The sequence below is a fragment of the Platichthys flesus genome, chromosome 7 (assembly GCF_949316205.1).
Source record: "Platichthys flesus chromosome 7, fPlaFle2.1, whole genome shotgun sequence".
Taxonomy (NCBI): domain Eukaryota; kingdom Metazoa; phylum Chordata; class Actinopteri; order Pleuronectiformes; family Pleuronectidae; genus Platichthys; species Platichthys flesus.
Window position 1 is genome coordinate 8,247,970 of NC_084951.1, and position 16,813 is coordinate 8,264,782.

The following is a 16,813-nucleotide window of genomic DNA, read 5'->3' on the forward strand; positions in this document are numbered from 1 at the left end:
CAGAACATACTTACAAAACTCTTGAGCTTCTGGTCAAGGTGAAGGAAACTTTTAGCTCATTCAGCTCATTTTATAGTCAGACCATTAAAGTAAACCAGTGCCAGGTGATAAAATGTACTGGAGTGGATTGTGTGCCATGAGTGGATTGTTATTCCAAATGTTACTCTGCAGGAGAAATTCCCTCGTAAAAACACAGGCACAGGGATATATCGTGACACTTGGCTTTAGCATGCTTTATACAGAGATGCATCTGTTGGGTAATGCTTTTTAAAGCACTGAAGCTGTAAGGTACTGTACTATAATGTGCTCTACTGTACCTCACTGCGACTGGGAATGTCAGATGAGAAAAGTAAATTTGGAAATCAGTTTTTTGTCCTGGGGTTTCCTCAAGGAGCTCCTGCTTCATCCTCAACCCTTATGTGGCTGCCTGTGTGTATTAGGGATAGCTTTACTGTAGAGTGAATATACCACCAGAGGATGAGTAGATTTCGTAATGTTCATAAAGATCATTGGTCGATTTGTATTTTTGTAAGTGTGTTCTTCTGTGTGGAGGTGCATGTATGTTTAAGAGCTAGTTCCTCCAAAGATCTGATCCACGTAGATATTCATCCAGACACATTTCTCCTTTTGCAGACAAAGTCAAACTTGTGCTGCGGCTACAGACTCAGACTGGACTCACTGCACACTATTTTTAGCCTTGCTAGCTGTGTGGCTCCCGGGCCCCTGGTCAGACGGTGCATAGGATTCTTCAGACTGAAATATCAATATATATATATACTTCATGGATGTAGTTCAAAGAAACTAGCATTCATTATTCCCAGAGGGATTACATTGGTGGTAACCGTTCCCTCTAGAGTCTCCAGCAAAATAAACAGTGCAAGTACGCTGTTCATGAAACAAGCTGCAATAATGTGTGTATGCAAGTATTTATCTGGCCAATGCAGTTCGCCCCCTGCTGTGTTGCTGGACAAGGCCCTTTCAAACTAATGAGGGGGCTGAGGTTTTTTTTTCACACAGGGCTGTCATTTCAAATGCAGCCAACTTGGATCAGAAATAGATAAACACAAACACACACACACACCGCCCACCGACCAATCAATTCCTTGGAAACATGACGTCACCATTCGAGGATCCCGCCGAGCAAAATAAATAATAATATGGAGCTGGGTTTTTATTATCAGAGGGTCTCTGAGGAGGACTAGTGTCTTCAGAGATGATGAGTATCTTAATAAAATATATAGATCTACAGAGGGAATGATAAACCTTTGACAGCTGCTGGAGCCGAACTGAACCAACCTGACACGTATAGAGCAATTTGCTCACAGTAACACAGACTGTCTGCATTGATATACAGTTCTTTACCTGTGGGAGTCACTGGTATTGATTTAGTGTGTGTGTTAGCGGCTGGATAACCAGACATAGTTTTATACCTTTATCCTTCACTTCAAATAGGTTTATCCTATGAAATTAAATATATATTTAATGGAAGGTGCAGAGTCCATGCAGTGTGTGTCAAACTAAAGCTCATTATAGACTATAGAGGCTTCATCATGTTAATAAGTGAAACATTTCATCTCTAATCCAAGAGGCTTCAGATTAGTTCCACAGGTCTTGTTAGTAAAGAACAGAGTTATTTATCATGTTCCCATGCCTTTCATTATTGGGCATTATTTCTGGTAGCGTTAAAATTAGTTTCCCCCCAAATGTAACCAGGGGGCTCCATATCTTACACATTCACACAATTCAACAATGTTTGGCTTTAGCTATATAGCCAACAGTAAACAAGGACTTACTTAGACATGTACTTTACTGAATCACGAACTGTGCATGGATGTTTGACACACAATTGGCCCCTCTGTGTAAATTGCGACTCCTTTATGGCCCCACTGATTTGGAAACATCTTAGATCCACTACTGTTAAACTATTGTGTTCAGTGCTAATAAGCAAAAACTAGCAAATGAACAGGCTAAAACGCAAACATGGTAAACATAATATCTGCCAAATACCAACATGGTCACAGTTCTTTTTGGTGCTGTTGGATTCAAACCTCTGAACATCTTCCAGTTCAACCTGTCTGATGTTAACAAACTGCTGGTGAGTGGGAAAGTTTGTGCTTGACCTTAGAGGCAGTTCTCTGACATAACCAAGGTCAACCTGTTCTGTTTTCTGGGGCTTTCAAACATCTCTCTTTGCTCAACCAAACAATCTCTAGCCACTGATTAGGTATGTGACATGTAGGAGGGGAAATATAGGGAAAAAAGCACAGAAACTAAGCTTCAGCTGAAATATTCGTAGTGAGTCTTCCATGTCAAGCAGCCTGTTTTCGGTCTCCTTAAGGCTAGCCCACTAATCACTTGACGAAACCGAGACTAGATTACGTCTTGAATTCCAGGTGGTGTGAGGGCTGTTATCTCTCCACAACAGAGGACAGGATGGAAAGTGATTTCCAGCATGTTCAGCAGCTGGCCAAGTAACGGCTGAGTCATTGCTATTGATCCATGACCCTTTCAACCCTCGCAGATATATAATGGTCATTTTGTGCCATCAGGCAGTAGAGATCGTACTTATGGCACACTTAAAAAATAGTCACCTCATCCTTTTCTTTTTAAGTGCTGCCACCAAAATATGGAGGCTGCATTGACTCAGCTCACAAATAGCCATTAAACATTAGTAACATAATGGTATTTTTGTATTGCTTTACTGTATAAGCATTTAATTAGATTTGAACTTTTGTTGTTATTATCTTCCTTACTATCTCCTGTTACACATAAGTCTGTTCCAGAACGCACAGCCTTAAAGTTTCCACCTCATCTAACTACGTATTTCATATTATAATCAGGTTGCGTTTTGTTTTGTTATTGATTGAAGATATATATAAGTATAGATATGTATATATCCATAGGCATACATGTATTGCCGGGGCATTGATAAATGCAGTCCTGATAGCTGCACTACCTGATAGATTGTATCATTGAAACAGGAACACGCTTACAGATGAAGAGGCGGAAAAAAACTAAAAACAAAATGCAGCTCACAAGGTCAGTCTTTTATCAGCTGTCATGGGAGCAGCACCTGATAATGTGTCATGACGACACTGCTGATTGTAGGGTTGATTTGATTTTCTGTCTTCTCAAGGGAAACCTGTTGTGGTGGTTTACACAAGCGAGCAAAAATCGGTGAAAGATATTCATGACATCTAATTATATATTGATATTTACACATTTGATAATGGGTGTACATGTTTTTCCTCCTCTCCTGTAACTGTGAATGTCTTGCAGTAGACTGTCGTGATTCATAAACTCCAGGCGATGTAGAGTAATTATTCATGACAAGTAACACCTACTGTGTGTGGGTGGGAGCAAATGGAGACATTGACATGTTGGAGCAGGCAAATCGTCAGATTTTTCACACCAGGGATTTCATGGTTTGTTAGGTGTCGATATCATTTATTTATTTTCCACACAGTGGATAAAGCTTCTTTTTTTTTAAGTGGAAGGTGTTTCTGGAAACTGCGTCCTGAATGAAACTACAACGGTGACTGGTCCTCAGACTGCTACAGACAACATGTTGTCTGCTGGAATAGACTGAAGGTAGTGTACAACAGTACAACACTGTCAGGATTATACCGGACGTTTGCTTTTTTTCTTTTCAAAATAAAGGCTAGTGCCATGACTAATAAAGCTATTGGCCCAGTAACAAGCAAATTAAAAGCTTAAAAATCCTTCAGGTCCCTTTTATTTCAATAAAATCAAGTCATATAAGAGGTTATCTTAGGGCCTTGTCATATAGAGCGAGTCTAGACCATATTCTGTATTATAAGGTGAAAAAGAAGACTATTTATAAAATTACAAGTAATAACTGAAGCAGTGTATGTTTAGCAGGATCATGGGGAGAGTGGATTGTTTGCAGTACCAAATACCTACAGAAGACAACAGGAGGAGGCACATGAGTAAGCTAGGAGAAAGATACTGGATTGAGAGGACGTAGAGTTAGTATTGAGTATCACTGGAATATGAATATGCATCAAGGGAAGTCCCCCCTGGCAGTGTAGTGGTTCATGACAAGCCAAAGCTGGTCCTAACTATAGGATTTACTAAACAGGAAAGTTTGAAACCATTCTAGTAACAGGTAACAGGTAGTAGGGTGCAATGAGCTCTGGGATATGATGGTGCCTGACCTTCAAGGGCTTTGTTGCTGAGGAGAAGGGATTTCAATTCTATTCTGAAATTCAGGATGCCAGTGTGGATACACTACCCGTATACTACATCCTGTTTGCTAGCTTTTTGTTGACATGAGGATCAGAGGTTAACCATAACCCAACATCTTTATAGGTGTGCTTTCTCCTAGTTCTGAGATTGCCTTCTATTTTAACCATTGTTTTATCTTACCTTTTTTTTTTACTCTTTTCTCATGCTTTTCTCAATACTTTTTCGTAGTTGTTTGCTTTCACTTTTTGATTTGTATGGCACCTTGCACCTGTGTTTTGAAAAGTGCCGATTGTTGTTTTATGTACAATGCCCTAACCACACCAAGGCAATTTCCTGAATGTGTAAATAAAATGATTCTGTTTCTGATTCTGATTCTAAATAAAGTGTATCATTAAACGTCTCGTGACTAGCAAGGACATGATTTTGAAAAGCCACACCGGAAGTGGCACGCGCTGTTCACCACCTGGCGCTTGAGCTGTGTTTTGCTTCATGGTTTTTGCTGAACGTCGTGAGCGAGCGATCAGGAGGAGAGAGGAGAAGTTTTCTTCTTCGCACTTCACCTTCCCACCTTCACCATGGACGCTCACTTCATCCGGCAGGAGATCAACAGCACGGTGTGGGAAGTCCCGGAGAAATACACACGGCTCAAACAGATAGGCACCGGGGCGTACGGCACAGTGTGGTGAGTGTCACAGCCTTTACTCCACAGTGTGTTTGTGCTTGTTTGTGTGTGTGTGTTTGTGTGTGTGTGTCTGTGGGTGGGTGGGTGGGTGTGTGCGTGTGGCTGCTGCTGTTGAGCCTGAGGTGGGCCCAGGTTATATCCTGGACTCCAACACACTGTCAACACTCATGACACCGTAGTAAGACGTAGAACAAGTTATTACACGTTCTTATTACACAGGCCAGCAGCGTGTCATAGCTCATGTCACAGCCTCACAGCATGTAGCGCTCATACATGCTTCATGTACCAGAGCTGAGGATGTAGCTGTTATATACAAGCTTCAATGGGGAACGCCACAGAATCGGATCATATGTATTTAGAGAAATAATAAACTTTAATAATCTAGCACCTGTGAATAGTCAGTAACAAGGGGCTTCACAACTTCAAAATGAAATGAAAGCAATCTGAAAATCACAGAGCAGCAGAGAACAGGTACAGAAAGTAAAGTTACACATGAGGAAATAAACCAAATAAAACATAATAGAATGATTCAAATAGATGATTAGGTTCAAAAATATGTCCCGTATCAAATTACATTTCATTAACTACTATGCACACATATTTTAACGTGAACACATATAACATCATGTATAATTTACACACTATGTCTCTACATGTATTTGCTTGTATTTAGTTACATGAAATTAAACATAACTCATATTACATGATATAAGTAATCTATAAATACAAAGACAGCATCGCTCTGTCATATTTGGTTAACAGGTGAAATGTTGTTAGAAAAATAAAATCAGTGTGGGACGAGAGTTGGCATTCACACTCTGAAGCCGTTTCCTATTAACCTTAATAACAAAATATTAACAAAATATTGAAATGGTGTAAGATGTTTCGTCGTGGACTCAGACCAGCCGATAATGACTCGCTGACTTCGGTTACCAGGGTTTTCAGCTTTATGATGTGGGAGTTATGGTCGGTTTCTCAGCTTCAAACGTCGGCCCTTTAAAAGATGCACCATCTGAAGAACTGGGATCATGCCACCACCACCATTATCTGTAATTTTGCCAAATTGCACATCTCTCGTATAAAAAACATCTTGTGAGAAACTGCAGATGCAGGAGGAGAAGGAAATAACACAAGAACACATATTTTACCATTTCATTGTCCACTGTATCCGTGAAATTCACTGTGTTTGTTTAAGATGTTTATCGTGGATCGTCTGCTGCATGTAAAACTGACTGTTGTATCCTACATGAATGTGTCAGTGTTGTCAACAGCGCTGTGCATAAGTGATGTGTGTACAGTGTGTTGGTGGACATGGCTCCAAATAGCCCAACAAGCCTTTCCTCCTACAATGTGATGCCCTGCAGATCACTGCAAACATCATCAGCTGCCAAACATTTACATGTTAACACTCAATAAAGCACAGACTGACACACACACACACACACAACACACACACAATCAGTTAGACAATGAGTCCCACATACAGTAGCTCTATCTGAGAGCAATCTTTTCTGTGTCATCTGAATTCATTTCACTTTCATTTTGAAAGTGAAATCTGAAAATAGACCGGCCTCTGTCATTTCCCCCCACTACTGCGACTTCAAACGAGTGGAATCACAGTGAAAGTAGCAAACGCATGCACTCAGCCTGCAGAGCCTGACTTGTTATTTCATTGTTCACCACAGCTCAGCCATAAATGAGAAGACTACAGATAAAGTGGCTATCAAGAAACTCCACAGGCCCTTCCAGTCAGAGATCTTTGCAAAGAGGGCCTACAGAGAGCTGCGGCTGCTCAAACACATGAAGCATGAAAATGTGAGTAGAACGAGGCATATTTCCACCCTATTTCCTACTTCTGGTAAAAGACAGGCAGCTTTGGGGGTTTCGTTTTTGCCCCCACGACCGCATGATCATTGTGAGCTTTAGATCAAATAATCTGTTCTACATTCATTCCGACCTGCCTGCTCCCACGTCACTGTAACTGTCACATCTCCTTTTCGTTCCAACCAGGTGATAGGACTTCTCAATGTGTTTACATCTGCCCCAGGCTTCAGTGACTTCCAAGACTTGTGAGTATCTTTCAGCATATTAGCACACCCCTCAGGCAGAGGCAGACAACGCCCCTCTGATGCATCGTGTTCACCTTCAGCATTGCCGACAGGACTGGGAACAATGGTTGTTTTCTGTCTGAGTGAGTCTCTGATAAGAGAAAAACTGACTTGGCCATTGTCATTTTAAAAGAAGACCTGGTTTGATCGAAACTGTTGTGACATGGAAGCACACTAAACTATCACTGTAGAGCATTGAGAACTAGTAGAGCGCATTCCTCCACCAAGACCCAACAGTCCCCCTAAGAAACCACATTTAAATTCACTAGATCCACATTTTTTGTATTTAGCCTCCTAAACATGGCTGATACCCATGAATTATTCTCTGAGAAATCAACAATCAACATCTCATATTGTGAAAGGATAATGGGTTTGTCCCTGACCCATACAACATCCTTCTACCAAGTTTTGTGGTAAGATGTTGCTTAGTCCTGTAAATCAACAGACAAACAAACGCAGGCGAAAATACAGGCTACTTGGCGGAGGTCAACATCCTCGTAGCTTTGAGAATTCCTTAACAGCAGCTAAAGGGCCCAACGGCCTTAGAACTGAACCAATTAACACAATCCGCAAACTTAAGACCATATAGCGCAACTGAAGTGTCCAACTGCATAAGAATGAATCACTATAGAGGGAACAAAATCCATTAAGTACCTAAAATCAGGATAGAACTTTGTGTCTTGATATTGTGTGTGTGTTCAGTCAGGATTGCTCAACAAATGTGTTGTGATTGTCATGTTGATATATTCTTATCTTACTAGTATTGAACAATAAGCTTTACATTCACTGGGGGATTTTGATGTGTGCTTCCTGACATAGCACACACTCTGTGAAATTATACAACATTACAGAAAGTTATTGAACTGAATGATTACTTTAAATGTGTTTAATTTTGTTTAAGTTTAGTGAGTTAATAAGACATATGCATAGAGCTTCAGATGTGGACTGAAGCACATTTAGAGAAGACAATCATTTGGAAGAATCCTGTTAATTGAGGCCTACATAAACATACACAAGCACCCTGAGCTCCTTCAATGAAAGTATGAAAACACATGGATTACAGCATTAATGGTGTGTTAAATAACAGTTGGATGATTAACTGGGTTAGGGATAGATTCGTTTTATGCTTAGTTCTGATCTTTGACTGGACGAATGTGAATTATATCGTGTTTGGAGTTTTCGGCCGAGGTGATAATTTGAATCTCCTAATGCTCTACCTCTCTCTCACTCTTTTTCCTCAGCTACCTGGTGATGCCTTACATGTTTACTGACCTGTCAAAGGTGCGAGGTCAACTCTCAGAGGACAAAGTCAAGTTCCTCGTCTACCAGATGCTCTGTGGCCTCAGGGTAAGCGAAGGAAGCCAACCTTTCAATTTTTTATCATGAAGGTATCCAAGGCCTTGTTCAGACCTGGTATTAAGATCCGCCCTCAGAGATCCGTTCACAAGTTCACAGCGATAAGTTCGTCAGTTCACACCTGACCTCAAAATTTGTCCATGTTTCTCCTGTGACCCTTTGCGATCGGATCCCATTGCCGCTCTTTATGCAAATAATCACGCAGGTCAATTGTGTTTGTGAAGACAAAAATGATTTGTTCTTCTCACCCAGTTTGCAGATGGGTCAGATGTCATCGTGTGTGTGTGTCTGTTGGCGCGAGCGGTAGAGAGAGGAGTCAGGATGGGCTGAAAGAATGTAGTGCAGCTATGAAGACAGATTTGAGCCATATAAGAAAAGTATCAATCATTATGTGGGGATCTGTGTTGATACAGTGGCCAAGGAAATCAATGCACTGAGAATCAGAAAAAAATATGTTTGACTTATTGTGAAACCGTTGTGGGTCAGAGGACGTCAGCTGAGTAGGTCCTTTATATCCATTTGTGTACATACAATGAAAAGAATGTGGCCACATGCATCCAGACCAACTCAGAATTATGTGCATTCAGACCAGAGCTGACCACTTGTAATCAAGTCACTCAGGATTTTAATACCAGGAATTAAAGCTGGCTGATTATGTTTTATGGTAAACATGTCACACATATATATATAATGAGAGGTACGGGTACCTCTTTTGCCTTATACGACAAAATCATAGTGAAAACTATATATAAAGGAATGAAGTATAGATATATTGTTAAGAACAATCGTTTTTTTTCTACATTTCATGGGACATAAGTATATTCTAAATAAAACTCCACTCTGTGCCAGTATGTTGTCAGGAACTTACTTTGGTGAACTTATTCATTCAGCCATTCTTCTAAAACCGGCCTCATTATAAATACACAAAATGTTAAACCGTGGCATTACATTTGGATGTGAATGCAATATTAATCCATGTCTGCCTGCGTCGTCTCTCCCTGTCTGCAGTACATCCACAGCGCTGGAATCATCCACAGGGTAAGTACAAGTCAATATTCCAATGAGCAGAGCTGACGTTAGAGCTTAGAGAAAACTGAAACAGATTCCCCAGGCAAGTTCCAACAGTCTGGTTAAATTCAATCGTACACACTCATAGATAACAGTCCACAGTAAACAGTAAACACGCCTGATTTTGTAAATAATTTAGATCCATCAACTATTCACTTGGAAATTAGTAAAAGGAAAAGAAATTGGTAAATAAAGTGTAATAAAATTCCTGCCGCTCAATTTAACGGCTTCGCTCTTGGCCCATGTTCCATCCTTCCACTAATTTCTGTGGAATACAATAGAGGAGTTATTGTGTAATTCTTTGCATGTGCACATATTCCCGTACGAACATAAGAAAAAGGACGTGCAAAAGTCTTGTTGACCTACTTATCATGACTATCAAGTCAGAATAAACCCTGCCCCAACAGGTAAGATGAGATGACTCACCTGTGATGACTGACTGCATGTCTGGAGCCGTCCTCACACCCTGCTGCACCAGTGCCAACACCTGTGGGTGTGTGTGGAGCGGGAACATAAAGTTACTCCAATGAAGCTAGTATAGCACTTAGGCAGCTCCTATTATTTAATGCAGGAAAATAATCATTCTAATGTGCATACAATAATAAGTGGTAGATGCAAGAAAATAGTAAATTAATATTCCCTCTGTTAGACATACTTTACAGGAAATGAGCAGTGTTGCGTTCTTAGCCTTTTAATCTCAACATATTTATCAGCTAAACTTAATTGTCATAGAGCTGCTCGTGTGTGCACTTGTTAGTGATCAGGTCATTGTGTGTTTGTGTTTCGTCTGTAGAAAACTTGGTTGTGCACACCCTGGCTCGGTCCTCTGTCTGAAGTGTTATCCTGCTTTTAACAGCAGGGATTCCTAAAGCAATGAAGGTGTTATCAACACTCACTAACAGTCCAACACTTATCACACATTATGTCACAGGGTTGTGTGACTGAATCTGCACAAATGCCCCAGCAGGACTGAGACAAAGAGCTGAGCCGTGTGAGGCTACAGGAACTACCAGCGCTTAAGCTCTTCCCCTGGCGTCGTTCTGAATCTGCACAGTGCCAGCGCTATAATTTTCTGTTAATCACTGTGTGCAACAAGTAACCAACACTCAGCTCATTCTGTTTTACAGGATCTTAAGCCTGGAAACTTGGCGGTGAACCAGGACTGTGAACTGAAGGTTGGTACTTTGAAGGATTAGACAAGAAAAACATAAACAACATGAACACATTCAAATGACAGTGCAGCTGCAATAAAAGAATGTCATAAAATATCAAATATATTGTATGAACACATTTCAGCTGTTTTATCGTTTTCACACGGGCTCCCAATTTGTTTTAGGATTGATTTAAAAATTTTATTGGTCTTCATGGTCTGGCCCCAGGCTGTATCTCTGATCTTTTAAATCCTTATTTACCTCTGTGCAGCTTGTGATCTTTGGGGTCTGCTGTCACTTCCTCAATCTAGGCTGAAAACTAGGGGGGGGTCATCAGGGTGCCCAAGGCTCTTGAATTAATTGCCTGAGGAAATAAGGCCGTCTGAGACAATGTCTTCTTTCAAGTCTCAGCTAAAACCAAAAAAAAATACAGAATCCAAAATCCTGAATTTACTAGGCTATTATTGTTTCTTTTACCTCTATTTTTATTATATCACCAGTATTATTCATGAACTATTCATGAACTTTTTTAGCCATTGTTTTCTTGTTGTGCAGCACTCTTTTTGTTGAAAAGTGCTTTATTATTAAAATAAAACAACAATATACAAGAAACAGCATATGGATTTACTGTCTGTTGTTTTCGATAAAAGACAGATTTAACTGTTTTGATCAGAACATTTTAATATAGAAGCAGATAGTGTTTGCGATATATAAAGTATTCAAACTTGTTAGTCATAGACGTAAGAGTCCAACACGTTGTCTAACGGTTTATAAACCTTACAGATACCTATTTTACACTACTTTGTTCAGTACTTTTGTGCTGGTGGTGATCAGAGTTTGTTTCTAATGCAGATCCTGGACTTTGGTCTGGCTCGCGGGGCTGATGCTGAGATGACAGGCTACGTGGTGACCCGTTGGTACCGGGCCCCCGAGGTCATTCTGAACTGGATGCACTACACCCAGACTGGCAAGACAATCATAGCTGTTACATATTCTCCCCCGTGTCCTTCCCACTGTCGTCTCTCTGTGTTCAGTTGGTCTGTCGGTGCAGTGACTGCAACAGTTTGCCCTGTGTCACATGGGGATTTCTGTCTTTTATTTTTGGATTTTTATGTTACTTTAGAGATCAACAGTTTTTTAATATTAATGTCCCTGGTGCATGAAATCCATCTGACGTCGCATGGGTGTCCATCTGACAATAAATCGTATTCTTTCCATTGGGTCGGACAGCAGCCTGATAGACCGAACGACTGAACTGTCACTGAAATGAAAGTGACTTTCCCAGGATTTATGTTTATTTAGGGGATGTTTCTCATTTTGTAAACTATATCTACAGGATGGAATGTGGCACAGAGAGCCTCTCGGGCAAGTTTACACCCTTCATAGGATTGTATTGCTCACTGAGTGTTCCCAGTGTAAACAGCACAATAGATTCTGAACTCTGTTGAGAATAGGAACCCTGCTCTACCATTTAAATGCCACCTTCCTCGTTTCTGCTCCACTGAGCTATGCTTAAAACCCTCTTGTGTTGATGTGATGTGGTTCCTGCTTGGATTTTCACTGATGTTTTCTTCCTCTGGTGTTTATTCTAGTGGACATCTGGTCGGTGGGCTGTATCATGGCAGAAATGATCAATGGAAGGACTCTTTTCAAAGGAAAAGACTGTATCCTTTCACCTTTGACTGGACATGAACTTTTGAAGCTGATTTCGTGTTAAGTAATGACAATTTTCAGTGAATGCTAAAATAACCTCACATTAAGGTCCATCAAATCATTGTGATAATATATGAGATTGAAAGCCTCTTGATTAAACAGCGACAGCTTTATTTGATGGTGAGCATCATAAATCAGATGCAACATGGAAGGAAAAGGAGTCACAGTGAAATACATGCAGCAAAAGCAACACATTTCCTCAGGCAGCATCCTGTTTGCTTTGACTGCACTATTACAAACTTCTTCTGCATGTTTTATGTTTGCTTTATATGTTTTATTAGGCATCTTTTGAACTTCACTGATTTATAGCACTGGCTCGCAAATAAAAGCTGCCACTGTTTTATCAAATGACTTTAATTTTCCTTCATCAGTCTGCTTTATGGACTTGTTTGGAAGCCCATACTTCCCACTGCATCTGTGTGGAAACACACACTTACTGAAGCACCAGAACTCGCCAGTTTGTTTAAATCCTTGATCGTAACCCCAGACATGGACCAGCTGACTCAGATCCTGAAAGTGACTGGAGTGCCGGGAGCAGAGTTTATCCAGAAGCTGGACAGTCCAGAGGTAAGTTGAATTACTGCATGTGTTCATGTAGCTAGAATACAGCATGTCACGAAACTGCAGTATCACTCCGATGTGTTTTCAAATCATGCTTTTTATTGTTTCCATACGAAATAAAACAACCTCAAACACAGTTGGCGTGATTAGGTGTATACTTATAAAATAAAGTGTGTCCAGGATAATGAATTTCAAAGTATTCCCAAAACAGATCAAACAAGCAAAGGGAAATTAATGTATACATACATGTACACATTTAAGGCACATTAAACAATATATATATATATATATATATAAATATGAATACAATTTAAAATAATGATATTAATATTGCAACTATAATACTCTGAAAAGAGTTCTTTGCTATTACTCACTCAGACAGGTTTTTAAATCCCTGAGGTGAAAAATGTTAAGAAATGTCCAACAGAATTAGATAAATGCTAAGGACTGATTTTCAAATCAAACTGTTCACTAAATCCTTCCTCGAAACCCATGAAAATAACATTAATAAGAATAAAGTCTCACTAGCAGCCCTTAGAGGCTGCAGTATATATTTCATACCACAATAATGGCATGCTGAAGATTTAGAATTTGTCCTGAGGGTGGCACTAGAGAAAAGGTAGTGCATCAACAAAACATGAAGGAGGATTCGTTCTATAAGGTTAAAGTTAGGATGTGTAAATAATGTTAAAAATTTGAGTTTTTTCTACCAGCTACCACCAAACTCAATAATAACAACCTATATACATTTTAGGCTCATGAGTTGCTTTGTGTGAGATTCTGTTGATTGCAGATAAAAAGCTTTAATTGTATTTTTATCTTTCACAAGATGACGCACTCTAAATAAGCTGTTTCTGATCTGTGCTTGTTTCTCTATCAGGCTAAAACTTATATAAAGGCTCTTCCCCGCTATCCCAGGAAAGACTTCTCAACATTGTTCCCAAGAGCCAGTGCAAACGGTAAGTTGAAATACAGCAACTGGCCCCACACCACTCATCCATAAATGTTTGTATTTACCCTTTACCGCACACAGAGATTGGACATGACCAGAGTCTTCCACCAGCGCTGGCCCACCAAAGGAGGTCAGGGCCGGGAGTTTGTTTTCACAGTAATCATGTGTTTCGTTTGCTTATTACGTCTGTTTAGCTTCTCTCTGTCTCTGAGTGATGTAGTGAAATAATGACTCCCCCTGCATGGACTGTCAGTGCGGGGCAGATGGAGCACAGGAGAAAATCTATAAGTGAGATATTTTACGTCTCTAGCAGCAGAAAAATAGTGTGTGCTTTGTTCTGTGTGTTTTGTCTGTATATTGTAATCTTCATATTCTGGTAAAGTTTGCAGCAACCTGGCATGGTGGCTAATGTCAACAAAAACGTTTTACACATTCACTGACATCTACTGTTTGAAGATTTGTATGTTCAGACTGTTTTTGTTCCTCTGACCATTTGCAGGTATCGACCTGCTGGAGAAGATGCTGGTTCTCGATGGAGACGAGAGGCTTACAGCAGAACTGGCTCTGGAGCACCCGTACTTCGACGGCCTGAGGGACCCAGACGACTTTCCTGAGCCTACGCCTTATGATGACAGCCATGACAACGCTATATTGTCCCTGGAGGAGTGGAAGCGTAAGTGAACAAAGTATAATTTCCCATTAATTAGAAAGAAATCAATCCAACCATCATGTAACAATTTAATAGCATTAAATGAGAATTAATGAATATGCTTGTGTCTCTTAAGCTGTCTCAGACATGAACTCTGGAAAATTTGGTTTGGTGTTTGCTTTTCACACATGAAGAAGGCAGCAGGAGATTGTCTTCTTCTAGACATTTTCACCCCTGGTCTTACTCTAACCTCCTGAGCAACAGATTTGAACTTTGGCTTTCTCATATAGAGCCCCTCTGTAAAACGTGCAGACTTCAGTTCACGTCTGAAAGCAGCTATAGTGGACACAGTAAACAGTGGAACAGTATTAACAATGTGCTTTTCGTAAATGGTCAAAGTGGACAGTGTTTACCATGTTTGCCACGTTGAATTATTTACACCTATACAAATATTCTAATGCAGGGCTTCTGCTTTATGTGGCAATGAATAATTAATGTTAAAACACCATGCAATATGTCCTCAACTTAATTTTCAGTTTGAATCATCGTGAACATTCAGAAAGCTAAAATGGTTTCCCCCTTATTGTCCACAGGGTTATGTTTCAAAGAGGTGAAAAGCTTTGTGCCGATCCCACGGAGGGACTCCAAGAGGAAAAACACCCTGACCATGTCTCCGTGACCTGATGAATTCTCAGCCACCACCGACACAGAACACAGCCACCCGTGCCCTTGTACATTCTCACCATGGATTCACTCTGTACCTTCTGGCCTGGATATGTTTAGATTCATGAACGAGAGTTTACCTTTTTTTCTTTTTGTAATGTGCAATTATTTCCTGAATGTAAACTGCTCTCTGTGTCACATCAGTGAAGTGTCTTGCAAATGTATTGTGACTGAGCGTCACAGGGTCTACTGTAAGATTTACTGTAATATTGTTTTCGGATTAAAGTATAAGACTCATAGTCAACTCAAATGTTGTGTCATTCAACTTAATGCTGTCATGTTTAATATAGCATCTCTGTATGTTAATTAGCACTGGTGATTTCATTTTTCAATGCTGTAGTGTCTGTCATATCAATGTCACACAATTTCAAACTCAACCCATGTGGGACTTATCAATGTTTAGAAGCATTTGAACATATCATCTGATGGGCTGGTACATTTAGAGGCCGCGGTGTGATGTTAGATATAATATTGTGCAGAGGTCATTCTTAGTGTTGTAGGTCATTTTTATTTACTGTGTCATCTGTTTAAATGATGATCCAGGTCAAGACATCTTTCTGCCAGAGAGACTGATTTGAACCATGTGATGCTTGTCTGGCACATTTCCCCTGAATAAGTGTGCGTGTGTGTGTGTGCATGTATGCAAATATAATAAACATGAGCATGCATGTGTGCACAGATGTTTTGTGGTCATATAGATGACACAGGACAGGTGTCAGGTTTCCAGAGCACGACTCCAGAGCTAGTTAACAGCACCGTGCTGAAACCACGTGGTCGGAGGATACGGGGGTGTTAATGAGATCAATAGAAACTATACGACGTGTTAAATAGCTTGCGCGCGTAAAATTATGACCGTGTGACGTCACGAGGGCGGGATAAACTTCTCTTAGTCCACTGTTGTCAAGGTAGCCCACGGGCGACCACACAAGCGGAACAGAAGCATTTCCTCATCAGAATAAAATTCAATAACGTAAACATGAATAGCAAAACTGATTTTCACAATCCATTCGATCACTCAGGATTGAAAATCAAGCTTCAAAACGTAAATGTTGTTTTAAAATAATGTATCACTCATGATCAATGAACAGAGAAAATCAGCTGAATTTAAACCTAATATTTTTTCATCACCTAAAAACATATTTCATATTTCAAAAGACGGACCATTAAACATACTGTATTGGGTGTGTGTGTGTGTGTGTGGGGGGGGGTATTGGAAGTAAGAGGATCAAACGCAACATTAATTGTGGCAAATGTTAATTGTCACGTTGAATCACATGAATTGAAAACTACAGCGCGGCATGGACTGAATGGTAATAGAAAACTGCAAAACAATTTTATTTGCTAGATGTGATTAAAATCGGTCTCACGTTAAACGTAAATGTGTTGCTGTATGTATATATGCATATTTATTATTTCTTATTTATTTATTTATTTTCTCCCATGTATTATCTCTTCATTGTACCCTCGGCACCATTGTAAATTAGGGTCTTATTCCTCAATGTGTTTTCCGAGGCTTAAATAAATAATCGATCAATCAATCACTTTGAAACCCATTTATACCACAGTGGGGCTTTTATTGTGAAAGCAGTTTCCGGAGGTCCCATGTTTTCTCTTCGGCTAACATCCATGTAGAACTCACTC

General features: G+C 40.0%; 1 protein-coding gene across 1 annotated transcript; it reads left to right on the forward strand.

Moving 5' to 3' along the window:
* The first annotated feature begins 4,671 nt into the window (after positions 1-4,671).
* mapk13 (mitogen-activated protein kinase 13) lies at positions 4,672-15,422 on the forward strand. Its single transcript, XM_062391906.1, has 12 exons — positions 4,672-4,891; positions 6,577-6,706; positions 6,902-6,960; positions 8,241-8,346; positions 9,364-9,393; positions 10,551-10,598; positions 11,427-11,541; positions 12,167-12,238; positions 12,775-12,854; positions 13,729-13,807; positions 14,300-14,473; positions 15,043-15,422. The coding sequence occupies exons 1-12, from the start codon at positions 4,785-4,787 to the stop codon at positions 15,126-15,128; spliced, it is 1,086 nt and encodes a 361-aa protein (XP_062247890.1). The 5' UTR covers positions 4,672-4,784; the 3' UTR covers positions 15,129-15,422.
* The last annotated feature ends 1,391 nt before the right edge of the window (positions 15,423-16,813 follow it).

Bases quoted from the DNA above. Each gene is read 5' to 3' on its own strand.
- mapk13 (XM_062391906.1), top strand. From the start codon at position 4,785: ATGGACGCTCACTTCATCCGGCAGGAGATCAACAGCACGGTGTGGGAA. The intron at 4,892-6,576 runs GTGAGTGTCACA...TGTTCACCACAG, and splicing joins GGGGCGTACGGCACAGTGTG to CTCAGCCATAAATGAGAAGA. The intron at 12,855-13,728 runs GTAAGTTGAATT...TTTCTCTATCAG, and splicing joins AGAAGCTGGACAGTCCAGAG to GCTAAAACTTATATAAAGGC.